The 27302-nt window shown below is 41.9% G+C and overlaps 1 protein-coding gene across 1 annotated transcript in view; it reads right to left on the reverse strand.

Annotated features, from left to right (window-relative positions):
• Positions 1-739: 739 nt before the first annotated feature.
• The window catches only part of ppp2r5b (protein phosphatase 2, regulatory subunit B', beta), a 38703-nt gene continuing 12140 nt past the window's right edge, over positions 740-27302 (reverse strand). The window contains exons 2-13 of the mRNA XM_076724315.1: positions 19672-19868; positions 17668-17769; positions 16968-17060; positions 16371-16501; positions 15223-15282; positions 11651-11759; positions 8933-8986; positions 8051-8101; positions 7711-7830; positions 7425-7552; positions 6615-6716; positions 740-5590 (exon numbers count right to left, since the gene is read on the reverse strand). Of these exons, the coding sequence (XP_076580430.1) occupies positions 5353-5590; positions 6615-6716; positions 7425-7552; positions 7711-7830; positions 8051-8101; positions 8933-8986; positions 11651-11759; positions 15223-15282; positions 16371-16501; positions 16968-17060; positions 17668-17769; positions 19672-19868 (1385 nt within the window). The 3' untranslated portion in view covers positions 740-5352. The remainder of the gene's footprint in view (positions 5591-6614; positions 6717-7424; positions 7553-7710; positions 7831-8050; positions 8102-8932; positions 8987-11650; positions 11760-15222; positions 15283-16370; positions 16502-16967; positions 17061-17667; positions 17770-19671; positions 19869-27302) is intronic.

Raw genomic sequence — 27302 nt, forward strand, 5'->3', positions numbered from 1 at the left:
AATTTGTTGTTAAATGCGATGGATCTTGCAATTCAAGCAAGTTTTGAGAGGCTGCTAGTTAATTTTGAGACTTTATGGAAATGAATGGAAATCTATGGTCGTCTGACGACCAAAAAATGGTCAGCGAACATGTAAACATTTGTTTAAAACAAGAGCTAAACCTTTCATGCCTTTCAAATACACTTACTCACAGATTAAAGCTGCTTTTTTTTTCTTGCCAAACACCATTGACATTACTATAAAGCTGAAAAGCCTAATGTAACAGTTGATGATTTAGGCTGCACACTGAGCAAAAACAGCAACAACAGCAGCAACGTTAGCATTCATTTTACTCGTGTTTTGCTAGCGGACAGATTTAAGTCCAGAACCTACTCTGCTTTTCACTCTGCTTTGGTCTCCACCAACCCCTGAGAGAAATATCTTTGCTGCTAGCTTAGCTGCACCTTAGCTGCTTCATGTTGAACTAGCTAGGTGCTAACTTGGTCTGCTGTTTGATGCTGGAACAATAAGCTAGCGGCTAAAAAGTTGTGTTAAGCTAAGGGAAATGCCGGGCTGGGTTAGAATTCTCTATGCGTAACTACATGAGCGACCCCTGTCACACTGCACATTATGATGTAAAGACATACATTTTGTCAGCATATTATTCCTGTTGATCAATTATCAAGAAAAGGAAGTGAAATTAAAAAGACTGAATATAGGAATATTATCAAAGAGACAAAGACAGCACAGACTCCCAGAGTGTTTTCTCAAAGTGAAGTTTCATTTTTAGCACATAGGTTTTTTTTTTCTCCATTCTACACCCCTCTGTAATGTTACGTACAGTAGTAAGCCTCTCTACATTCAAACCCCCCCCCACCGCTGTGTTGGTCCCCAAAATATACATCTTCATCTTCTTCTGCATCATCTTAATCATCTTCTCTAAGGTTTTTCTTCAACACAACAAACACAGACCATTGGGCAGACAGTGCAAATCTAGAAATTCAGTGAAATTGCTACGTAATGCGGTTGTAGGTTTCGATAACATTATATTCTCATTCTGTTACTGTTGCTCTGACTTATTGCCATTCTATTGAGACTAACTCTATGTCTTTTCTTTCCTCTGTCTTTCTCCTCCTCTGTTTTTTTATCTTTACTGGCTGCTTTCATCCAGGCCATTCACATCACCCCTCGGATTTAAAGCATTTCTTTCAATTTGGCCGTGTGAAAATGGCCCCAGAGAGGAAATGTGACAGTGAATGAAACCAGCGTTTGATGGCTGTCTGTGAGGCGATACCAGAGCTCTCTATGAACACTCTCCTCTCTCGCTTCCTGTTCTGGAGCAGTTCCAGAAAGTATGACAGAATCCTAGAAAGAGAGATATTACTATTCATCAACATAATTGAGATTTCTAGAGCAGTGGGACCTGGGGTCCGTTTTTCCCCGAGTCAGCTGACTGACTGACAATAACAATCGAGAGGGTTCGTGAGTAAGCAAGCCAAAACTAAAATCATAAAGTAAGCTGAGTTTTACGACAGCGAGGTCAAGTTTTGTGTCTTTTCAGTTTTTTTTTTTTTTTTTTTGTTGTAGTTGTTTTGTTTGCCTGAATCGAAACAACGCTTCAAATCAAATGAGGGCATTTGATTTTACTTGCTCGCCCAGAATTCCAGCTTGATGGTGTTTACAGGTATGAGGCTGCTATTACACTGAACCATCAGTGCATTTTCTGTGGCTGCAATGGAGCGTTTTACACTCCTGTTGCGTGCAGAAACAAAAGAGAGAATGCCTTAAAGAAAAAATGTACAGCATTGTGGTACTTAGAGAAGAGAGGCATGTGTCAGTGTTTCCCAGCCTGGGGGCCTTAAGGGAAGGACAAAAGTATTTTATTTTCACTTTTTTTTTGTATTTTTCCTAATTGGGATTTTTGCCTCTGAAAACCCTACAATCCTAATTATTTGAAAAAGAAAAACACTCTTTGGTTTAACTACTTGGAACTCGTGTTCACATGAAGGCCAACGAGTCACAAGCAGACATTAATTTGTTCTAAGGGATCACAGGGTGAAAGGTTGGGAACCACTAAAAACTTCCAATTCCTAGCGTTTGGTGAGGATTTCAATCGTATCAGATGGAGATTTGACAACAGAGCTTTCTCTAGGGCCACCGAGCAACTCAATCCCCCGATGAAGACCATGACATGGAATGGCAAGATGCAGAAAAAGCTAGTAAATGGACCTTGAACTCAGTTTTTATTTCATGCATATTTGACTATATGTGGTTTTGGTCGGACTAACAAACATGTTTGAAGTTATAATCTGGATGTTGGATGCAGCATCTACAAATTACATTAAATGGAAAGCTGTAGTATCAATGTTTGAATGCACCAGCTCCTTTTGTAAAAGAAGCAAAGGCTGATTAACGTAGATGTGATTGTAACCTGAAAGCATCACAGCAAGTCAACCAAACTCAAAAAGACCTGGAACTCTGGGGGAACAAATGCACCACTGCAACATGCAGCTCTATAACACTCGAAATGGCAATCCAAGAGCTGCAAGTCAAATGGATTTCAAAACCTTGTTGACTCAGGCATGATCTGAAGTTTGAAAAACTGCTGGTCTGAAGGGTTTTTGAATGTTTGGTTACAAAGCAGCCGACAGGTGAGCCAGCTCTGCGTCTCAAGCATCAAGAAAACAATCAATCAATTTGTTTTACGATACATTCGGATTCAAACCCTGTCCCTCAGGAAGGAGAGAAGGAGAGAGAGAGAAAAAGAAACAAAGAGAGACCTGCTGTCTCTCGTTCTCTGTCACTCTGTCTACGCACATCTCCTGCTCACCGATTCACTCGCTGGATGCACACCAACACACGCACGCACGCATGCACGCATACACAACCTGACCATCGTCTTCAAATAAGGTTACATTTCCTGATCAAATAGAAAATAAATAGCATCAGTATCAGTTTTCCACAAAATGAACAAGATCATACAAAAACCAAGAAAAAAAACAACGTAATTACAAAGAAAAATCATTTCTCATCAAATAATTTACACAGAAAGTACCTTTAAGACAATGTGAATATCAAGGACGCAAAAGGAGTAAAAACAAGAGTGGGGGGGTAAACATTTGAATGCGACACCCACTTCCTGTTTAACCCCCTGAAAACACACAGATTATCCTGAAAGAATGAAAATATTGCTAAAATAATTTTTTTCTGTTTTTTTTTCCCCTCTCTTTATCCCATCACTCTATCATAATGATCAGACAAGAATAAACAGATTTTTGTTGGTTCACACCGAAAAAAGTTATCATGGTCATGGTCGCCATCTAGCAGCGTCAGGTCTGCTGAGCCTTAAGGAACAGACCCTCCAGGTTCAGAAATCCAACTGGATCACTGTGTTTTTCTTTTGGTCTGAAACACTTGTGGTGCGCTTTATTCGTCCTCCAGTAACCTCTGCGTTGGGCGGGGTTTACTTGTCTGTTTGGAATCCTATTTTTGGTTCGAAGTTGGGGGTTCTACACTTCAACTTTGTAAAATGTAACCAAGAGAAATGAGTAGATTTGTAAAACTTTAAACCCAAAAAATCATTGTGTGCCGCAAAATCAAAAACTAAAGGTACCCCATGGAGATTTTCACCACCAGAGGCGCTAAAGAGCATTATGTTTGTACCACACATAAGTTTGCACATGTATGAGGACACTGGCAATGTGATTCACATCATGCCACCAGCTGCATGCTATTCCACTGATCAATGTGCAAAGAAACAGAACATATACCAACAAAGGCAGGGAAGAAGAAGACTGCTAGCTAGTAAACGTGAATGTAAACAATGCAAGAGTTAGAATATTCAAGTTGACTTTGTCAAATGTTTTAAGAGGAAGGAAATGCCTTAAGTGCATTTGTCACGCCTCGAGGATACACACAATGCGTTTTGGTGGGTAAAAATGAATGTAAACATAACTTCTCCAAATTCCTCCAAAGGGCACCTTTAAATGACCAAAAAAAAAACATAGTAAGGATCTTTAAATGTGGAATGTTTTGAGATTTTTATGAGATACCCCATTAAAATGCACCCACCGCACCACAGACATCCAACATTTCAAAAGAAAAGAAAAACAGCCACAGCTGATCGAGTTCATTCCTCCCCTCTTTAAGGTCTGTTAAAGGGGAATTCCGCTGAATTTCAGCACTCACATTATGGCCTCATACAGTTAAGATGTCATGTGAATTCAGAATTCGAGCCGGCCTTCCCCTTTATGGTATCTGCTACACTAGTGTTTCTCCCATAATACACTACAGAAATATCCAGAGACATATGTATATATATATAAAAACATTATCATCATCATCATCAGTAGTACTTAGAGTAGAGTAGTAGTAGTAGAGTAACAAGTAAGAAGAAGGAACAGTATTGTACTTTATATCATTATCATCATCTTCATCAGTGGTAATTTAACCTCGAGGGACTTTAGGCGCATCCTTTGGTGGAACCCAACAGAATGGGAGAGGAGCTAGCACCAGAACCAGCATATATGTGTGTGTGTGTGTGTGTGTGTGTGCGTGTGTGCGTGTGTTTGTATGTATGTGAGTGAGTGTGCGTCAAAAAGAAACAGTGCGAAATATCTTGGTGCATCAATCAATTGTTGGTGTGTGAGATTTGTCTGACCTGGATACACTCTCTCTCTGTCTTCCCATATTTACAGTAAATATGTACCTCTGTGTGTGTGTGTGTGTGTGTGTGTGTGTGTGTGTGTGTGTGTGTGTGTGTGTGTGTCTGAGAGGGTTTGTGTCTCTGGTCTGTGCCGGAATAGTTTTGGGACATTTGTGTGAAATTGCTTCTTTTGTTTATTAATGCATTGTGCTATCCACGCATGAAATAAGCATCTCTGACCAAAAGATAAATACGAGGCCACAGTACAGACTCTGACTCGGTTGGTTAAATATCAAGACAAGTTAGACACATGTTAAACTTGGTTAGTGTTGCACCAAAAGAGAAATTGTATCTCTTATTTTCAGGCTGATTTGAAGCAGGACAGCTACCAATTTTGAGTACTGACCTGCAGTTTAACAAACCGGCCGTTAATTGAAACGACAGTCAGCACTTTTGGACAATATTCATCTTCTGATCTGCAACATGATGTGTGTACAGCAAAAAGTGAACCAGTTTCACACAACTCTGTCAGAAAAAAGGTACAGTCTTCACCTCGGATCACTGAGTTTGCACACTTTTTCACAAAAAGCCACCCCCTCAGTGATACAAGATAAAAAATTCTGTTTTGCACCTTTCCTGTCTGACCTCTCCCAACACTTTCACCATCAACCTCATGTCTTCTCCCTGTCCCCTAACCCCTGTGTTATCCAATATCTGTGGAGCAGCACCTAGGTGGCGCTCTCCCCAGCTCCGGAGGAGGAAGAAGAGGCCCCGCTGGGCTTGGGCTCGGGCTGGTCGGAGTGAGCCGTCTGCGGGGACGAAGGGGTCGGCGGGTCCCCTCTCTCGCCTCGCTCCTGGAGGTTGCGCTGGTTCCGGGCAGCCTCAGTGAGCATTTGCATCCGGCGCTCCTGGTGCTCCTCCAGGCCTCGCCAGAGCTCTGCACGCTCCCTCTCTCGCTTCATCTCCCTGGAGAGGCAGGTTGAAGGGAAGAAGAGAAACCACACCAGATTACAATGTTTGTAGATGAGATGGAAAATACAGTATAGGAAGGTATACAGTGTAAACAAATTCATGTTGCTGTTTCCTTGAAATTATCAAGGCTAATTTATATAAGGGAGGGGTAAAGGGAACAGTGTTTCATGACCTACGCAAGTCAGTTCAATATATCTTACTAACGTGTTCAACTGTCCTCTCTCTAACAGCACACTAAATTGGATAAAATCATATCTGTCAGACCGCGCTCAGTCTGTTCAGGTAAATAACAGGAGTCTGTATAAATGGTACCACAAGGCTCCATACTGGGGCCATTGTTATTTAGTTTGTAAAATAAGTGATCTTCCATCTGTGTATGATGATGAAGAAATGCTGATGTACGCAGATGACACAGTCCTTTACAGTCATGGGAGATATGAAACCTGCAGTGTGTCAAGAGATTCAGCAAAGAAGTGCTGAGCAGATTGATGAACTGTCAATTGTCAAGCAATGAGATCCCAATAAACATATTCTAAACTTTGAACAGCACCAGGCTAACTCTCTCCCCATCCCATCTTTATGCTATATTATATAAAATGCTATTTATGTTAAATCTAACCCCACCCTGACTCCAAATGCATACTGTAATCACAACACAAGATTGATATTTTCTCATCTCACTGTTGGGAAAAAAAGCAAAAATGTTGGACTACCCCTTTAAATTTTGTTTTCCAGTAGAATCTGCTATCTTGAGTTTGAAATGGGGTAATGAATAAGTGGAATCATGATGTGATCCGTGTTCAAAAGATGACCTAAGCGATACATGCTTACAATGTGAAATATAATGTGATGGATAATGGAACAAATACTGTCTAAAACATGACATAAGAGTTTTCTATTTCTCCTTTCCTCTTGTTGTCACTGTCGTATCCAGTGACACAAACACACACACACACACACACACACACACACACACACACACACACACACACACACAAAGAGAGTGAGTCACACTCACTTCTGTTTCTCCACTTTGTAGGAGGCAGTGAGGTCATCAAACAACTTGCTGTTCATCTCCATGAAGGTCTTCAGCACGTTGTAGATCAGAGACACAATGGTCCTGGAGGGGGCAGAATGAAAGGATAATTAACCTGGACGGTCATCAATCCCATGGGATTATGGGTCAGGAGATAGAGGTTAAAGGAAAAGTTTTGGGAAGATTAACCCACTGGCAACCGTATCTGTTGCCTAAAATAATAACACGTGGGTCTTTCATGTGTCCCTGGCAGGTTATTAGCTCTATTAGTAGCTCGTCTGCATTCACTGTTAGCTGATAGGATTGAACATTTATCTCAGTGTTGTGGAATTAGGGTTTCTGTCCGCTGTGAAGCTAAATGGTAAATCTTCTAAGTATTAGCAGTGATGGAAAGTAGCTAAGCTAAGTAACTCCTACTAATTTACTTAAGTACAATTAATTATTAAGTACATGTACTTTAGCATTTGCATTTCATGCTACCTTGTATCTACACTTCACCACGTTTCAAAAGGAAATAATTCACTTATTACTAAATGACATTTATTCATCATCTGTATTAATGAGTTATTTTTCAGATGTAGATTTTATAGAAAATGTAATCAGTTAATAAAATATGATGCAATGTTCCTAATTAAATAAAACAAGAGAACGTAAACTGGCTCATACTTGATCAGCACGAGTGAAGGCAGTAATTATCATTCCACAGTATATTTCATAATATAACACTCTAAAAAGGACCATTGAGCATAATGAGTATTATTTTGTGTGTGTGTTCATGTGTGAGCCACTGACTGGTTCCAGTGCTCCTTGGACACTCTGTAGAGGGTGGCGAATACCAGCGGCAGGATGACTTGACAGTTCTCCTCTATCAGACTGAGGATGTACTCGTTGTTCCAGAAGTAAAGAGCCCGCTCCGCTACCTGAAACAAACACAGACAGAAGAGTTGACTTTCATTCCATTGATGTCTGTGCACGCTGTTTTCAATGTTCAATGAGAGTGAAGGTTGATGTGTCTAACTATTCTCTCTTCAGATGACACTTTCAAACATTTCAGAACGGAGGGAGGGCTGGCATTGACCTGGAAGTGAGGGCTGGAGATGCAGGCTGCGATCTGTTTGAAGAGTGGCTCCTGCACCCGGATGAACTGAGACGGCTCGATCACATCCAAGATCTCCTCGATCTCCCCCAGGAACATCACCTGATGACGCATTAAGGACAGAAAAGACACTCTTATGACCCCCAGTGGGTAAAAAAATGTTAAGACTCTTCGAGGAAGAGTCAAAAACAGAGACGCAGGTAATACACAAGTCCTACACGAGCAGCATATATTAAAGAAATCACACGAGGAAATGTTTCAGCAGTGATTAATGAGAGCAGCTGAGAAGTATCAGCCTCTTTTTCATTATCAGCTCTCTCACCTCTTTCTGCGTGCAGGTTTTTGGCCAGTACTTGAGCAGCCCTCTGATGATCTGCAGAGAAATTATGAAGCGAATTAAAATAAATAAACACTGTAGCCATTAGCTCAGCGGGGTAGCTGGCTGGCATCCACCTGTGCCATCTCCATTAACTCATATTCATACTCCGGTTAGTGCATTAAGAAACTTTGCACTGAGTCTCATTTTTACTGTATGGATGTTGGTGAATGAAAAAGTAGGTTAGAGTAAACACTCCAATTTTAACTCAGACCGGCAGAGCTGAGCTCCCATTGGTGAACTACTTGCAGGTCTAACATTGATTATAATGTCTGATGGTCATGTGACTGGTAATAAGATTTAAGAATAATTTTAAAAAAGCATTTGTTACTACTTAAGTCTTATTTGTTGTAGTTTTGCCAATCATTTCTATCAGTTGTGATAACTTGGGACTCAGTAAAGTTAATGCTGAGATGTTGTTAATAACCTCTCATTACACATTAGGCACAGTAGGTCAAAGCTGAACAATGTCGACGTTACAGTTTATTCTGTTCACCCTTTGTTTTCCAAGTTATTTCCTTCCAAACAGCTAGCTAGCTATAGCAAACATGCTAGCAAACAGTTGCTTAGTTAGCTTTACACATCAAGCAACATTAGCATTCATTTGGAATCGTGTCTCTGGCCTCCTGAGGTATTCTCTCTACTTTTAGCTCTGTTTTTGGTCTCCACCACCCAAATTCTGGTTCTTTAGCTGCGTTTAGACTTCTGTCTGTCTGTCGGGTGCAGGACAGGTAGTGCACAACGGGCTTATCAAGACCATTTTGCTAAAAACACTGATAAGCAACTTTGCTGTAATGAGCAGAGTAAGGTAATGAAAAACAGTCTTACGTATTCAGTCACTGTAGCATCTTTCTCCATAAACTGCACCACACAGTAGGCCAGCTGTAAGGACAGGGGAGACATGGTTAGAACACACACACACACACACACACACACACACACACATCCCCTGAAGCTGTCAAGGAGACAAGGGGGATCTTAGCACTTATCCCTCAGGATTACACACTGCTAAAGATCGGAAAGACAAGTTTTCCAAGGGGAGATGTGTGGCCTTTGTGTGTGTGTGTGTGTGTGTGTGTGTGTGTGTGTGTGTGTGTGTGTGCGTGCACGTGTCTACTTCTGCATCAGCTCTCGTCTCCTCTTGTATGATCTGCAATCATTTCCTATTATTCAGCGAGTGTGCGCGTACATGCGTGTGTGCACGTGTGTGTTTTGCGGTTGCCCCCTTCCACCCAGTCCGGTTGCCGTGGCGAGTGGGCACCGTGGCGACGGGGACTGTGTGTGCGTGTGTTTACTTCGGAAGGAGTGATGTCACACACATGAAGTCCCTTAAGGGCAATGTGAGATAGAGTTTAGACCTCTTGTCTCGGCCGCTCCGTCTTTCCCCCTCTGTCCTCTTTGTACCTTTGCCTTGTTAGAATTATTACTTCACTCCAATTTATGACTTTTGGATGAGTGAGTTCAAATCAGCAAAATAAGAGGATGCTGGATTGTCCAATATTATAGTTATAGACGGTAGAGGTTGTGTACTGTCATCAGTTTTCAATCAGTTTTCGCTTTCTTTCTACTTTTTTCATTGCTTCCGTCTTCGTCTGATTGCTGACCTGTGGCTCCATCGTCTGTCTCTCACCCTGTCTGGCTTTCACATCTTCCACCACTTTGATCTTTTTTTCCCGTCTAATCCCTTTTCCTTCTTACGGTGCACCTTTCTTGTTTGTCTTCTCCCATCGCTCCATCCCTAACTTTCTTTCTTGTCCCCCTCACTCGCACCACAGCAGAGGGGAAGAGGGAGCGGAGGCTATAAAAAGGAGCCAGTGAAAGCAGGGATGTCAAGCTTGAATAAGATAGAAAAGGAGGAAAAAGAGGAGGATTAACGTAAACGTGCTGAACGGTCAAACTATTTAAAGCATTAGCGAGGCATTAGAGGAACTGCTTGGGGTAAATATGATGTTGGATTCTGTTGTCAGGCCAGGCTTTGTGGGTGCAGGAGGCCGTTGTTAGGCTATGGATTATGGGCATTGTAGTCTTTTTAAGACTGAGACTTTACCAATATTGATTTGTCAAGGTGACAGGTCAAATTAAGGTCTATTTTTAGGAATGAAGTCGTTGCAGAGAGCTCTCATGCTGGCTTGTTGCCTGTAAATTTGTTACGACCTGCACTTCAAAAAGCAGCATTTCCACACTTTAGCAGTTCTTTTAATTACTTTGTCGGATATAAACATGGCTTATTCACAACCTGTGAATCATGCTGACTTATTCACAGTTTCAATTGAAGAGAAATCTGAATTCTCCTGATGTTTTGTGTAAGGTATTTCCTTTTTTCAAACAAGGATAAAAACGCAGTGTCTGCCTCCGTGTAGGCTGCTGACTGGAGTGCGTCATAGCCCCGTGTGGCGTACAAACACTGATACAAGGTGCTGCTTTGTGCTTTTCAACAAGCCTACATAACATTGGTTTCTAACAGTTAGCGATTTAAGACATCTGTCCCCTTGCAACATAGAAAACAAGAGAGCCATAAGTGCTTAAAATGTAAAAGCATTGCATTTGCTTTTCTTAATTTTTTTTTTGTTTCATTTGGAACCATAACGTGTAACCGTGCTGTGGCTACATAATATAGCCCTAACAGCTGTTTTTACAATTCAGTGACATGAATATAAATGAGAAAACCCTTCACAGTCTGCAGGAAGGATGATTCAAATGTATTTCACAGTGTTGAGAAACCTTTAAGATGAATAAAAGGTGCTGCTGTGATATTATAATCTGATATTTAGATCCAGAACTGGGTCACTCCTTTGCCGCCGCATGCGAAATTGCTGTCCACTAGCACTGTATCCCCCATGACCCCGTCATACCAAGTGTGTGTTTGAGTGTGTGAATTATGTATGTGTGTGAACCACAGGGAGAGAGACAGGGAGGAGAAATGTAGGGCAAGCTGATGCTCAGACCCAGTACACACACACACACACATACACACACACACGCACACACGCACACACGCACACGCACACACAAACACACGCATACCTCAGACCAGTTTGTGGAGAACAAACTGTACCTTCTGCATAATCAAATAATGTGTGACACAAATAAAATGCTCAGGCACACACACACAAACACACACACACACAATAGACTGGCTGCCATCTGTGTCATCAAATATTATCATAACCCGAACACACATCCTCACACACAAACTCACACAGACAAAAGAAACCAGAGGCACACACACACACACACACACACACACACACACACACACACACACACACACACTCTGAGTGTGATTCAAAGGTGAGTGGATCTCTCTGCAGTATTATCTATGACTCAACTCTGACCCCTAGTGCTGAATTAAACACAGTGCAGGAATCCCAAACTACCACTACCATTGAAGGCACGGAGAAAAACTGCAATACCCAAAGTATTTTGGGTTTCAGTTTATATTTTTAGTTTTCAAACTCTCACTTTCAGCAGTTGACACCCCGGCAAACACAAAGCATTATTCAGAGCTTTGTTTATTGTTTGTTTTTGTAGGAATATGTCACTGACCTGTGCGTGGAAGATGGAAAGGGACTTTGCCGTGTGTAGCGGGATGAGAACCCGAACCAGGAACTGCTTGTGTTCAGCCTTCAGGGGCAGGGCAAAGCCATTTATGATGCTGGAGAAGAGAAGAAGACAGTTAAAGTTACAGTTAAATACATGAACTCTTTTATTTTTTTGATCAACTTTGCTTTTTCTTGGCAAAAAATACCAAGGTGATCAATTTGGGAATATTCATTAGATTAAAGCTTTATCTAGTGAGCAATTTCAATGTCAAATAATCTCCCAATTAATATTAAAATGTGATACAGTGTTAGAAAAAGGAAAAAATTATCATTGCAGTCAAGATGAAATCATCAAATCGCTCGTTTTTCATGATCAACAGTCAAAAACCGAAAGATGTAAGTGATCAGGAAGAGAAAGACAGCACATCTTCTCATCAGAGGAGCTGCAAGAAGTGAATGTTTGGGAATGTTCGCCTGATAAATAACTTAAATCGATCATCAAAGTCTTTGGCCTTCAACCAATCAATAAATCAACTAATCGCTTCAGCACTAGATTAGAGGTGATCCGGATCAGCTGTGAGAATATGAGGAAAAACCATTATCTCCTTTGGTTTCACAGGAAGATGTACCACCATTGTTATGGCTCACGGCACTCAAACGATGAAAACATCACACGTTCCTTCTTAAATCCTCCACTCACATCTGCGTAAGCATGTCCTTTCGTCTGTGTGGTCTATTCTTGTTCTGTGTCCACTTTCAAGTGACTGGACAAATGCGTGGTCTTCTCTGCTCACTACTACACTGACTGACACAGAGGAGGGAAGAGCATGAGCAGCGGAGGAGTGGGAACTAAACTTGGAAACACTTATTTAGCAGCACTCCGAGCTGTTTGTCAGTTTGCATGTCTGTCTGTCTGTGTGTCAGGCCGTCTGTCTGCCTTCATTTTTCTAATAGCATCTTTGTTTCAATAGAGCATTCCTTCAATGATATCTCCCTCCTGCTGTTCCTCTAATCTTTCTCTCTGCTTCCCTCTCATCCCTTTCTCTCTGAATACCTCCGTCATCTTCCTCTCTCCCTCTCTCTCTCTCTTTCTGTACAATGCATCCTCTCTCGCCCATCTCTCTCTCCCTGTCTCTGTGTGGGCGGAGCTATAAATACCTCTGTTACCACCAACATGAATACAAACCTCTCTCTCCTCTCCTGCTCTCCCTCCTCCTTCCTCCACTTCTGACTCACCGTTCACTCACTCATCCTCCCTCCATCTCCTCGCATGCCTCCATCTCTCATCCCTCCATTCCTCCCTCTTTTCTCACCTTAGATTCATCCTCTCCTCTACCCTCCTCACTTTTCTCCACATTAACCTGCAGATCTCAAACCTCAGGCACCATCGTCCATTTTGGATTTCACTTTTTGATCAGGTGAAATAGTGGTTATGTGTTAGAAGAAAGGTTTCAGATTTTGTACGAACCTCTTTATCCTTTATGTTGGGAAAAACTAAGTAGAAACTTTTGCAAAAATATTCTAGCCCTTAACCAACATTCAGACAAACCACCCAGTCTCTCTAAACCTCTTTGAATCCAGCCCTCTTTCAACTCCCTTTACTTTCTTCTATGTTTAACATCAATACAGATTATTTAAAGGCACTTCTGTCTCATTGGTGTCAGATAATGAAAGACAGAGACAGAGGGCACAAGCTAGATTCCAGCCACCAGATTGGTTTTCAGAAAAAATCATTTTTATTCACTTAAATACCAATTTGTTTGCTGTGCAATTTCTCATCCTCCATCTTCTTTTATTCTCTTTCTCCTTCCATCTCCTCCATGTCTAAATAATTCAGCTCTCAGTCCGTCTGTTCATGTAACACAAGTATTTCAATGGAACACTAATGTCATTACTAGTTTCTCTGTCTCAAACTTGAGAACAGATTGTAAAGCTCTGCACTCATCTGCTTTCTTTCCAAGAGAGAAACTGTAACTGAGCTCTCCTTTTGTATAGGTTAGCATGACATGGCCACTTCCTACCTAGCTCGCTAACCAGCAAAACTGGTATGTAGCATTAGCTTGGACTGTTACTCAGCATCAAAGTGAAAAGCAGCAGCTAGCTGATTATCAGAGTTACCTTGTTAGTGTTTTGCTTTTTAAAATGAAGAGAGAAACAGACAAACAATTCTGAGATGTGCAAGAAGTACTCATGCTAGCCAAAAGGAGCTGGCTAACACTGCTAACACTTTAATGCTGACTAATAGTACAAGTACAGGCAAACTACTGCAGTGTGCCCTCATTTCAAGTCTCATCCACTTCTTATAAAATCAATACAAATAATCAATACAAATTATCTAAAGGCATTTCTGCCTTAGCAGTGCTGAATAATGAAAGACAAACGGTACAATAAATTCCACTAGAACGTCCTTGAGAGAAAAGCAAAGAAAGAATGCAATATACAGACACAGCTAACAGGGCTACCTAGCTAGCCAGCTAACTATTGTAGCTAGGCTGCGATGTGAGCTTGAATTATTACTCAGTATCAAAGTGGAGAGCCAGTGTTAGTGGCACAAGGTAGCTGATTAGTTCAGAAAATGTTCCTCAGAGAAAGACAAAAACAACTGAGCAAGCAGCAGCTAGGGAGCAGTTCTAACACTGGGTGCTGAGTGACAGCCCAGAATATCAAGTTAGCCTGTTAGCAGATGGTTTAATCAAAAAGAAAAAATTCACTTTGGACAGACTGAGGCTTCCTCGAGTCTTTATGCTAAGTTAAGATAGCCACACCCTGACTCCAGCTCAGTAATGCACAGATATGAGGTTAATTATTGGTCTTTTTATCTCACACAGAAATCAAACGTGTTACCTAAAATGTTGAGCTATCCCTTTAACATCCTTTCGCATACAGATGGAGTGACAAAAACATACCATCCTCAGTCTTGTTTGTATTCATTCTCCATTTTCTCCCTCCCTTCCATGCTCTTTATTACTGCCATCTTTCCATTCTTGTTCCTATTGATTTGTGTGCGAGCACAGGCAGAGAGCAAGACATGTTTGTTTATCAGTTTGGCTTCCTTTCTTTCTCTCTCTTCATTTCTATCTTCCTCATATTTCACTTACTGGCCTCAGAGACAAAGCAACAAACTACGCAAACCTCTGAGTCATTTTCCATTTATGTCTTTAACCCCTCTCTTGTTTCTGTCTCTTCTTCCTGTCACGCCCACCCACCTTTATTCATTTCCCCCTGCCTTATAACTCATTTCTCACTCTGCCAGGCTTCACCCACAGTTGTGTTTACCTGATAAGAAAGAGGCAGCCATGACGATAAATGCAAAAGAATTGCATATTGGTTTTCGTGTGGAGCAGCTGCAGTATTTATGCTTTGTTGCCATTTTTTGTAGTTTTTTAATTCACTGGGTTTCCAGCTGTCTCATAAATTGGAGCAGCTGGCAAAGTACAGTATGTGTATATAAGTGTGTGTGTGTGTTTATACTCAACTCCAAATGCATTCATCAGGCCATAGTATACAACAAAGTATGCTTTCCCCCAGAGCAGCAGAGTATGCGTCAAAGTGTGTGGATTGATTGTGGATACAAACCTGCCGAGGATTTCAAGAAGCTCCGCGACTCCATTGAAGTGCTCAGTTTCATATATGAACCTGAAGTTCAGATACAACACACACACACACACACACACACACACACACACACACACACACACACACACACACACAGGGTGACATGTAATGATTCATCAGTAAATCAAAGCACCTTTTTATAGTTTAAACAAAGTAAAGGCGACTAAAGGAAGGCCTGCAAGTCAAGAAATAGTAAAACATATTCTGTTAACTTCCTATAAAATGACCCATGCATCAAATTCCCTGCCTGGGGCTGGAGATAGAACAGTATCACAATGTACCATGGCTGAAGTACAACTCTGCTACCTCTGTGATGATATCATGTGAGAGAGAGAGATGAAGCACAATAACAGATTTATGCTTATACTCTATCTCTTTGCTGTCAAAACACTGAAACCAGTTAACTGAGACAGAAAGAGTGTGTTGCAGCATTGCAGCTCGACCGTGCTTGAATTGCAAACGCAACCATTCAGCCACACTTGGTGAGGGAAAAAGATAAAACATGATGGTGCATCATGGCACTCTTATTAGTCAGAGCTGCCGAACCAATCATTTGAGGAGATTTGTGTCACTACACCATGACTTAAAACTCTCAGGATAGATGCAGGGAGGCTGATTCAGTGAGTGTTATGTTGCAAATGTGCAGTCATGTCCGTGCACGCCTTGAGCCTGTTTCTTCTCCTGTGAGGCTACTCATACTACCAAGTCTGAAAATACTACCAACAACATTTGTGATTCTCAAAATTTAAAAAATGTCCCTTAAACCTTAAGGTTCTGCTTTTTATAAGGATGTTACTACTTATCTCCCATTCTCCTGTGTTGTTGCTTATGCCCCAGTCACATCCTATCATTATCAAGCAGCTACTAATAACAATAAATATGCATCCTGATGACTTGTTTTGAGTTCGTTTGTATTGTAAAATCATTATTATTTGTTCCAGTAGCGGCCCAAGCTTGAAAAAAAAAAAAGAAGTATTGCACAGGTCATAAATACAGCTGTTCTCCCTGCTGATGGTCTTTGTTGGCTAATATTTGATTTATTGATGTTAAAATGCTATAAATAGCAGCTTTGAATCCTGTGCATTGGATTGGTGGAAAGCAGGCTGTACCTGAGGAAGATGTTGTTGATCTGTTTGCGGATGTAGGCTCGGAGGCCCAGTAGTTTTCCATAGACACGGTGCAGGATGGTCTTTAGGTACTCCCTCTCCCTGGGGTCCTCGCTGTCAAACAGCTCCAGGAGCTGCACATACATGCGATAATTACAGGCACAAATAGAGTATGCTTATGATATGGCTCTTGTCTCACTGCAATCACCTAAATCCTAGCCTTCCACTCATTTTAAAGATGGAGTATTTGTCTCATTGCTTTCCCCTGTGAAAACATTTCATGGTCATAGAAATATTGTTTTTATGACCCGAAAGGAAAAATTAATATTACATTAACCGTCTTTTTCATCATCAAGTTCTACAATAAAACAGGAAATTAGACATAAACGTTACATGACTTAATGGAGTCTTTTATATGTTCCCTAACCTTGATAACAAGATTCTGAGAGCACCTCAGCAGAGATGTTACTAAGTTCTGCAATGGCTGCTGTTTCAAAGAGGAGCTTCATTTATTTATACCTTTCCACTCATCAGGATTTTCGAAACATCTCAGAGCTTTGGATTTGACAAACTGTGTCCCAAAACGACAGAGAGGATTACCTGCAGGACAAACTTCTGGTCAACGTAGCGTTTAGCCATGGAGGGCTGGAAGTCCGGGCTCTCCAGGAAACGCAGAAAGAACTCGTACACAAGCTAAGAGAGGCACAAAGAGCAAGTGATTAGACGTGATGATATGAGAAACCCTCACCTGCTCAATGCATGCTCAAGTTCATAGACAGCAACGGTTTACATCAAAAGACACCAACTGAGCGAGAAAGGCAAAAAGATTTTGTTCCATGAGACAGTTTGGACTTCACGCTTACTGACTCATCTCCTCCTGAAGCAGCAGAAGCCTACACCAAACCCAAATGTCATCTGGGCAAACATCACAAGTCTATTCAGGAGATGTGACGTTCTCCTTTGCTGGAGCTTCACTTTGTGGTTCAGGCTGATTAAACAGGTACATGTTTTGCTTTAGCACAGCAGATTTAAGTGATATAAAGGATCTCAGACTCAGGTACAGCATATTTATGTGCAGATAAATGCTGAACTCTGCATTAACAGCAACACCTGGAGGGAGCTGGGTGCATTCTGGCCTTGTCCCCCCTCCCAAATATAGTATATAATATGTAGTCCAGCCCATTTTTCATGGTATGTACTGACACTGCATTGTGTTTCACTTTACTAACAAAGCAAGGACATCACAACATTTCCCAAGCTGTTCTGGTGGAAAACATGACTTTTTGTATGCGTGACCAACCTGCAGATGTGGCCAGGAGGCTTCGAGTGTCGGCTCGTCTTCCTCAGGGTCAAACTCCGGATTCTCGCTGGGTGGGAGAGTCCGGAAGATATTTACTGAGATCTGGAAAACCCCAAACAAGGAAAAGGAGGGGAAGAGAGAAATGGGGACAGGAGGGGGAATGTGACGGAGAAATCAGGAAGCGGTAAAGATGAAAATGGATGAGAGGGATGTGGATACAGGAAGGGGATAAGGGAAGATCAGGGAAAGAGACATTAGAAAGAACTGAACAGCATACAGCACATTCCTGTTAGTGTTGGACAATAGGTGTGTTTTCCAATTACGAGTCTGTGAGTCTCAGATTGAAATCTTGACTTGTACTGTGTAAGTAAAGTCATAGTCATGAAAAACATTTCCAAAAACATCCCTTGACTCATCACGCTGACACTTCAACATGATGCACGTCACAGATTTGTGTCACTACACGTTAAATTAGCTCTAAAGACCGATCCAGGATGAACAGTTGGTGTTAGACAACAATGACGATCATTCAAATGAAAAACTTTCAAGAGTCCTCTATGAAAAGGACAGTCAGCTGCCGTTATTAGAACTATACTGCATGACTGTCAATGATCAAAAGACGAAGCTGCATCATGGTCTTGACTCACTGCTTTCTGCAACTTCAGCTATTGTCCGCCATGTTTGATGCTGTTTTTTTGAGACCGTGTTTGAGAAGCACAACTAATAAGCCATGCAACCTGACATCTCATATCATGATTTATTCAACAAATGCATTTCCACCGGCCGGCTAGTGCATAAACATTATTGCAAAAAGCAAATGTGGTAAATCCCAACGCCCCACTTCAGAATTATTTTCTTCCCCATTCTTTGCTTCTCTGCACAGCGCTGTTTGCATTAGTAAAGCCTCTCACTGCAGGGGGATAAGGGCTCCTTTCACATGACCATGCAAACCTCACTTGGATTTCACAGGGTCCACACGGTGCAGCCACTCATTCCTTATGCTGCAGTACTTCATTAATATGGTTTTCTGGACATTTGAGCCCTGTTAATCACATCATAGCCTCTCTTGTCTCCTCTCCTGACTCTTACCTCACGCGTACTTCCTCTCACCCTTTAGCCTTGATCCTCATTATTTTATCATTAAAATCTATTTTGTATTCATTGCTCATCAAGATCCAAAGTCCCTTGTTTATTGACTTGTTTGCCACAGGTATCTTTTTGGTGATTTAGAATTAATTTCATCACATTTCCATGTTTAGGAAATACAATATTCTTACTTAAGTTCACTTTCTCGGCCTCCCTCTTTATCCTGTATTACATTTACTACATTGCAGCACTTGGGCTCTACCTTGTGCATTTAGCTGTATTAGCAACTTCTGTTAAAGAATTTGAGCATTTTAGGGTAAGGGTTAACCTTGTGGGCACACATTAAAGCTTTCACCCACTTTCACATCCTCTGGGCTGTGACTCCATAACTTAAGCCATATCCTCGGCTCGCTTTACCGTCTTTCCTCAATCCCCTTTTCCCTCTCCTGCTCTTTATATCCTCTGGGACCTCTGGTGCTCTGTGATGCTGTCCACACATTTTCCATCACACTCCACTTTATCTTTCTTGTCCCTCCCTCTCTTTCTCGCCATCTGTGCAGCCCATTGCGTCTTAGCACCCTTTGCAAATGTTCTTTCCTCTCCTCTCCTCTCCTCTCCTCTCCTCTCCTCCCCTTCTCTCTCTGTCCCTCTGTTGCTTTCTCCTCTCCTCCTCTCACCATTTTTGTTTATAGTCTCTGGTGACTCCACCTGAGCTCCACAGCTGGATGTCACACTGTTTACCTCCTGTCTGTTCCTCCTCCACCCATCTTTTGATCCTTCCAGGTATAACTAATGATGAAGGATTGGTTGATGTTCATTTGTTTGGCATTTGGATACTTAGCACTAATTTGCCTTTCATTTATATCCTTTTATCCATCATTTCAACCCTTAAACTCCCTCCTCCTCCTCCCCTCCTACCATCTTTATAGCCTCTGGGTACAGAGGCTCTATGAGGACTCCTCTGCTCGTGGCCACGCTCTCCACCAGCTCGTTGAGTGCCGCACGTTTGATCTCCTTCCCCTTCAGGTCAGCCACACAGTCCAGGAAATCAAACAGTACGCAGCACTGCTGCAGCTTCTTACAGAACAGGTCGTGTAACTCTGCCACCGGAGCATCTGGATGATTGAGAGGCAGACAGAAAGAAAGAGAGAGGAGAGAAATATTAGGCTCTGAGGTTAAAGGACAAAAAAGACGATGCAGTTCTGCTAAATCTGATGGCATTCCTGAAAGTCACTTTGTGTTTGGTAGTGAATTACAAAGTGGGAGTGTTGGAGTACACAGAGATGTATTCTACAGGCTAGATCTTCTCTCAAAGGTAATGAGGGAAAGAGAGCAGACTATTACTCTACAAACACATTTGTACACACCCACACACACACACACAGGGGCTTGGATCCATACACACACACACACACACACACGTCCACACACACCTTCCTCCAGAGGGCTGTGTTGTATCTCTGTCCTATTACCTGTCAGATTCATTCTCAAGACCTGTTCTTCACAATGGAATAACCCGCTGCCGGCCGTCAGATTAAAACCTTGTACCTCCAAAAACACCACTTTTCACAGATGTAGAGAAAGTGGCTGATACCCAAGGATTACTGAAGACATACAGTGGGTTTTAAATTGATTCCACGAGGCCTGAGGGGGTGTGTGAAACTTAGCAGCTCGGCTTCTAAAGCATTATGCAAAAAGTAAAAAAAAAAAAAAAATCAAGCAAACACTAAAGTACAGTTACAAGCTTTGGCAGCAGCCAAATGGGAATGCTTGGTTCTTTTTCTGAGCAACCAGATGATTGATGACTCAATAGCTAAGTATAGCAGGGAAATATACCAATTTTAGTGAGATATATGTGAGGTTTGGTATGAAAAACAATATGCTGGTTTTCATTGAGATAAATGATACAATGCACATCATATCAAAGGTTTTTGCAGGATTTCCAGCAGAACGTTCCAGACTGTATGTTTACATCAGGATTACTGCAACGAAAATCAAGAGACGGTGTGCTGGAAAGACATCACAGACACATCATCGTCTTTAAATATACGTTTAAAGCTGTGAATCCTTTTTGTAAGGTACACAACCATACCAAAATTTTACGCCAATTCGTGCAATACTTGTTGAGATATTTCAGCCTGGAATGAAGCCTGAGGCACACAGACAGACCACCATCCCTGCAGCCACGGTGCTAGTGTGGCTAAGAAGAAAAAGCCCATTATGTCTGATTCCTAACACTATACTTGTAAGCTTGGTGCTTATTTAGCCGTTGCTGTTGCCTGAGTGAAGAAATAAAAGAGTGGGTGACCAAATATAGTGACTACTAAGGGGCCGCGCTGTAAAAAATAAGATAAAACAACTACCAAGACACTGACTTCTGTGACACACAAACAAGAACAGTGGCTCAGCCTGGATCCTTACATACTGTAGGTGTACTGTATATACTGGTTACTCTGTGTATTTAGAGCTGAACAAATAATCTCCCTCTGCCAGAAGAGAACAATACGCTTTACCAATGGCTGGGAAGCAGTCTAGACTAACTGTGCAGTTGGAAAGAAGATGATCCAAGGCTCACACACACACACACACACAGAGACACACACACAGCAAGAGCAGATTAGATTTAACCCTTCTTAACCCCCAGGTGGGAAACACAGGCTGGTTAAAGGGGGCTGACTGGAGCATTTCCAACCCCAGACCCCCCTCACCTCTTGTGGGCACACCAGGACCATCTGCTCCCTTTGGCACAGAGCTGCACAACAGTGGATGAGGACTGCCCTTTGTTTGACTTATCAAGGCACAAGACACACACTCTTTTGAGACCACTGAAAGTGGCCTTTTATTCCATCAATTATGACCAACTAAGCTTCCCATACTGAAGATGGTGATGTAACGCAGTGTCTATATTCATCAGAAGATTTATTTAAGTCCAAGGATGATGATATGGAAACAGCTAAATGCTAAATTATGATTAAATTAAAGTGAAACTTTAAGTATTAAGGGTTAAATTCAGTTTAGATTCAGACTAAGTTCAGATTTGTCTGAGTTATACAAGCAGATGACCGTGTGTTGTTTGTGTACAAAACCTCAGAATACCACAACTTCTTGTTTTTTTGTCTTTCGACGTTCATGACATGACCTGCGCAAACTTTCTCTGTGACTCGTCTTTAACATGTCTTTTTACCCATTTTACATTCAGTGTTGACATCTATGAGCCTGTCCGCTGAGCTGTACTGAGCAGTCCATTTGTTCTTGAATTGCAGCCATTTCTCAGTGACTGGACAAACGTGTGACAGCCGAGTTCACACAATTTTCTGACTGTTTGTGACTCAAGACAAGTGTGAAAAGTTTAAGCGGGTGAACTATTTCTTCTGACTTTGCTGTGAGAACTAATGTGAGTCCAAATCTGCGAGGCGACTGAGGGCCTTGGCTGGTTTGAGATAGCTGCAGCTTCAGTCTTTCATCATCCTGACCCTTCATCGCTCTTCTTCCTTCCTCCCTCTTCTAGAGGACCATCTTTTCCTTTCTTTCTCAACCACTCTATTTTCCTTTCCCTTCCTAATCTGCCCTTTCCTATCCTCTCTATCCCTTCCCTCCTCTCCCCTAATTCCCGCCCCCCATTTCTCTTTTCTCTTTCTCATCTTCCTCCATCCTTAGACAGACTGTGAAGGTGAAATCTAATCCATTTTTAATGGAGAGTAATTGTATGAAGATGTGCCGTGCTGGGATTGAGGAAAAAAAAAAAAAAAAAAAAAAAGAACAGAGGGAGGTGAAAAGACGACGGGAAAGAAAAAGCATGTGTGTGTGTTTGGGAGACAGAGAGTGAGACAGTAGGTGAGAAAAAGAGAGCGAAGATGAAGGGAATGAAGAGACTTGGTGGGTCATGTGAGAGCAAGTGTGGGAGAGAGTGAAGAAAAAGAAAATGAAAGAGCAGGGAAGAGAGGAAAAGTGGTGGGAGATGACAGGCACAGACAGTGTGTATTTTAAGGCAAAGCAAATGGGCTAAAACTGTTTGTTGGTTGTCAGTGTTTGCTAAACTGGACACCAGTATTACCTCACCGTCCATTATCATGCCTTGTACAGGTGCTTACATAAAACTTCAAAAGGCAGAAGAGAAACCAAAGTGAGATGAGACTGACTCAGATGAATTCTAGTTTTCCTCATGGCTGTCTTAATATCAGGTCAACACGGGTCCCTCCAGACCCACTCATCACTCATCCAAAGCAGCTTCTGATATCAGCGCAGTCATTACAATATTAACTAGGATCTTAATCACAGCGAGTGAGTCATTTGTGACTGAGCTATTTTCATGTTTCTGACAATCTAAATAGGCGTTTTGAATACGTAACATGCCGAGATGTGGCTTCTTTTTATTTTTTTCATCTTTATGAACTCAGAAAGTCCCCACAGATTAAAATGCATATCACACCATTACCAGCGTTACATTACTACAATTATAAAAGCAGTCAGTAAGACCAGCAGGCTAACAACACTCGACCCATCTTAAGAAAAGCAATTACACTCTTCATTTCATTTCTTCTAAACAGACAGCTATCAGTGCCACTACAGAGTGCTTCAAGGTTTGTATTATTATTCCTTTAATTCTCTGTTCTTCATACAACTGCAGATACAGGACTGTTTTCAAAATGCAATCCACTTTTATTCTGAAAAGTTTACAGCAATACGTTCCTTAACTTCCTTTTTAAAGCTACCTTTATCAACAATTTTGTTCAGCGATGGATCTAATAACTGTGTAATGTCAGCTCTGAAGAACAGTTTAGTATCTTTCAGCTCAATGTTTTGATTGATCTTTAGTAGTGTACGAAGCAAAGTGTGTATTGTAAGTGTGTATATTATGTATTATGTCTTACGCGTGTGCAATGGGGTTTTACAGGCACACATTAACAATGGTTCCTGTATCTGTCAAAGAAGAGGAGAAAATTCATAACATGATTTCTCTGGAGAGGCGGCTCAATGAGAGATTCCCCCTCCAGGGTTCAATAGAAGCCGTAGGTGGTGGAAAAGCAGCAACAACAAAAAATGAACAGAAAGTTGCAACAATAACAGTCCAATTTAGACGTACTGTGATAAAGACAGGAATCTGACAAAAACACTACGAAAAAGTCCAATAGCACCTTTTCACAACGTCCAACGTCCAAGGGGAGACAGACAGAGACAGGTCACATATTGAATGCAATCCAGAAAGACTCCGGATCATTTGACATCCTTCAGATACTGAGGAGTGCTGCATGAGGTCCAATAAACAATAACAGAAAGACGGAAACATTCAACTGGCAGATATTCAGCGGAGTCTAATGAGAGATTACCTCCACTAGCATGACCTGAATCAGGTTAGCAGCAGACCTCCACCTCAGCCAATAGTCTTCTGTGATATTAAAATCTGCAAGTGCAACCGCTCGGTGTATATGTCTGGATATGTTTCCAGAACTATTACAATTATGTCTAAATATGGTTTGTAATCCCAGCACTGCATGCATTAGATACTTCTCAATTATCCTCGTCCTCGTGAAGCGCAAAGGTTGAACATTTTTCCTTAATAGCTCTGGTGGAGTTTATTGCAGACGAGTCACAGTCGGACGTGAGTTAGAACATAATTGGTATTATGATACGTGTTTCCATAGGCAAGTCTTAGCTCGAGATAAAAGCGTTCTCCTTTGTAACCGCTGCCCCCGAGTGCGTTATAACAACTGCTTTCTGTATGAGGAACGGCGTGTGTCTGCCATGACTGACTGTCATGTGGAGTCATTGTATTTCTACAATTGGCCAAGTTATGTCACTATTGAACGTTACATTGCGACCGCCTGCTGATTTCTTCTTACCAAGGACGAATCTCGCAAAGGATCTCGCAAAGTTAACAAAAGAGAAAAATAAGTTGTGTATATGTGATTTGGATCTCCTCCAAAATTGAATGGCTTCTTCCTTAGCCCATGCTACACCCTTCCACCAAGTTCCATCAAAATCGCTTCAGTAGTTTTTTCCATAATCGTGCTCACGAGCAGATCAACAAATCAACAAACAAACAAACAAACAAACCGAAAACAGCCTCCTTGGCAGAGGTAATAACAACACAACAGAAACGGCAGCTCAGCCACACGGCGTGCAATTATATTGAAAATCTTGTGGGCTGGTTCTGTCGCTTCAGCTTCCTATTTCTTTGTCCCATCTCCAAATTGTATTCACAGTTACAAGAAAGAACAAGAGCTGCTGTCGTTTCTGCTTGTACATTTGCAAAACTGGTAGAAGGAAAAGCACCGAAAAAATAATAAATATCTAATATGCAAGACGAACTTGAACTCATTGTTGTCTGTTTATATCTGTCAAAAAAAAAAAGAAAAGAAAAATAGCAAGTAACTCCAGACTCATCCTTTAAATCCAGAGAGGAGGAAAAGACGACCTGACACACACACACACACACACACACACACACACACACACACACACACACAGAGGGAAAAGACAGTGCGTGACGTAGAAAAGATGGTGGGAGCGAGAGGAGGCAGAGGGGTGGATGCATTTGGTAAAATGAGCGGTAACATATAAGACTGAGCAGTGCCAAGCTCCCTGCAACAGCATCAAAACACAAACACACACACACACACACACACACACACACACACACACACACACACACACACAGCTGCACTCATCTATATATAGTCCTGCAGGGTAGAGACACAGAGAGGAGAGGAGAGGAGAGGAGGAAGAATGTGGGGAGGAAACAGGAGGGAGGAAAGGGGAGCGGTATAGGGTTAAAAGATGACATCATCCCCTTCGTCCTCCTCCTGCCTCTCTCCCATCTTCCCATCACAAGGTACCTCCCTTCTTTTCCTCCCCCTCTTCCCTCTCTCCATCTTTCCCTTCGTCTACTCCACCCATCAATCTCTCTGAGGCTTCTCTTTCTCTCTCTCTCTCTCTCTCTCTCTCTCTCTCTCTCTCTCTCTCTCCTCAAATGAGCAAGTACAGCTCTAGTCTTTAAATAACAGTTATTCTGTTTGGGGCTGAGTGTGTGTGAGACACAGAGAGAGACAGAAAGAGAGGAGGACAGCTTCTGTTTCAGCTCCCATCCAAGCCGCCCCTGCACCTCTGTCATTAAGCACACACACACACACACTCATGCTCAATGCACAGATACAGTGACGCAGAGAGGAAGAGAGGGAGGGGAGCGGGAAGACAGATACAGATAAAGAAGGAAAGCAAGTGAAAGACAGTTATAAATAGGAGAGGGGAGCTACAGCGGCTATTAAAAGTGAGACACCATGAAGTGTAGAAGTCAGGGCAGTATAAAAATCACCTTAAGGGGTTTAAGCGATGCGCTTTAAGTCCATCTCTAAATAATCTAATCCTCCTGATAACACATCCACGCCGTGACAAACTGTCTGGGAAACACGCACAAGACATGATCCGCTATCCTGCTTATGAACAGTCTGATTAGAAAGGGAAAGCGAAGAGGGATGTTATCACGTGTGATTGACTGCAGCCCCCTCCCATCACCCACCTTCAGATTTTCAGGAAGAAAACAGCCGTTAACCTGCCAAGAATGACCAGGACGAATCATCCCACTGCTTTAAATTAGAGCAGGAAATGCTGGGAAGCTGTCACTCTGCGATGGTACAGAGAGCAGGTAATGAGAGCGGCTGGGTATTTGCATACAGCATGTAAATACAGTCGTATGTACAGTCTGGTACTGGCAATCAAGCTCGCTGACAGAACAAGGAAAAACGAAGCACATTTTTGGACACGTCTGTGCTCTCTGCTGAGGATGTTATGCTTTCTTCCTCTCAGTCAGCCTGTCTGTCTGTCAGCGGGAGATCTCACCAAATTCTTAACAGATTTTCATGACATTTGGTGGCCAGATTGGTCTTGGGCCAAGGAACAATTCATTATATTCAGATTTTGATCTGGATGTGGAATTTCCACTCCACTGACTAAGATAAAAAAAAAAAAAAAAAAGAACTGGTTTCTAAATTCTGTGTCTGCTGGATATGTCAGAAGATAGTTCTTTGCTAACACGTTGGCTACAACGACCATAAAATGTGATGTCAGCGTTGTGTTTACGGCTTGTTCCACTGCCCCAAAGCAGCTGAAAACCATCAATGAATGCATCTTAAACTCACAGCCGTCGCCGGCAGATTGAAGTTGGACCAGCTGTCCACACATGACCGAAGTGCGGCACGTCTGTCACGTGATAAGAAGTGGTAACTTCAAATCGTTAATGAAAACTGTGGGGTGGGTTTTAAGATATAAATAAAGCACTGTGCTTTGACTTTTTGCTTTTCTACATAAAACATTCTCCTTTCTTGTTAAAATCCTTAAAATTACATCTACTCACACATTAAAAAGCCTGAATCTACGATTATCCAAATATATGTTGTTTTAAAAGTTTCTTCTTCAAAACGTCTTTACAGGAGACGTCTCCTACTTTACTGACGGGTCAGTGTCAGCGTTCGTGCACTTGAGGCTTCAGGTTCCCACACTGCACATGCGTAAGTTGAATACTGGACCAGGATTCGCTTCCGAACAAGTGTGAT

The sequence above is a fragment of the Chaetodon auriga genome, chromosome 24, assembly GCF_051107435.1.
Source record: "Chaetodon auriga isolate fChaAug3 chromosome 24, fChaAug3.hap1, whole genome shotgun sequence".
Taxonomy (NCBI): Eukaryota; Metazoa; Chordata; class Actinopteri; order Chaetodontiformes; family Chaetodontidae; genus Chaetodon; species Chaetodon auriga.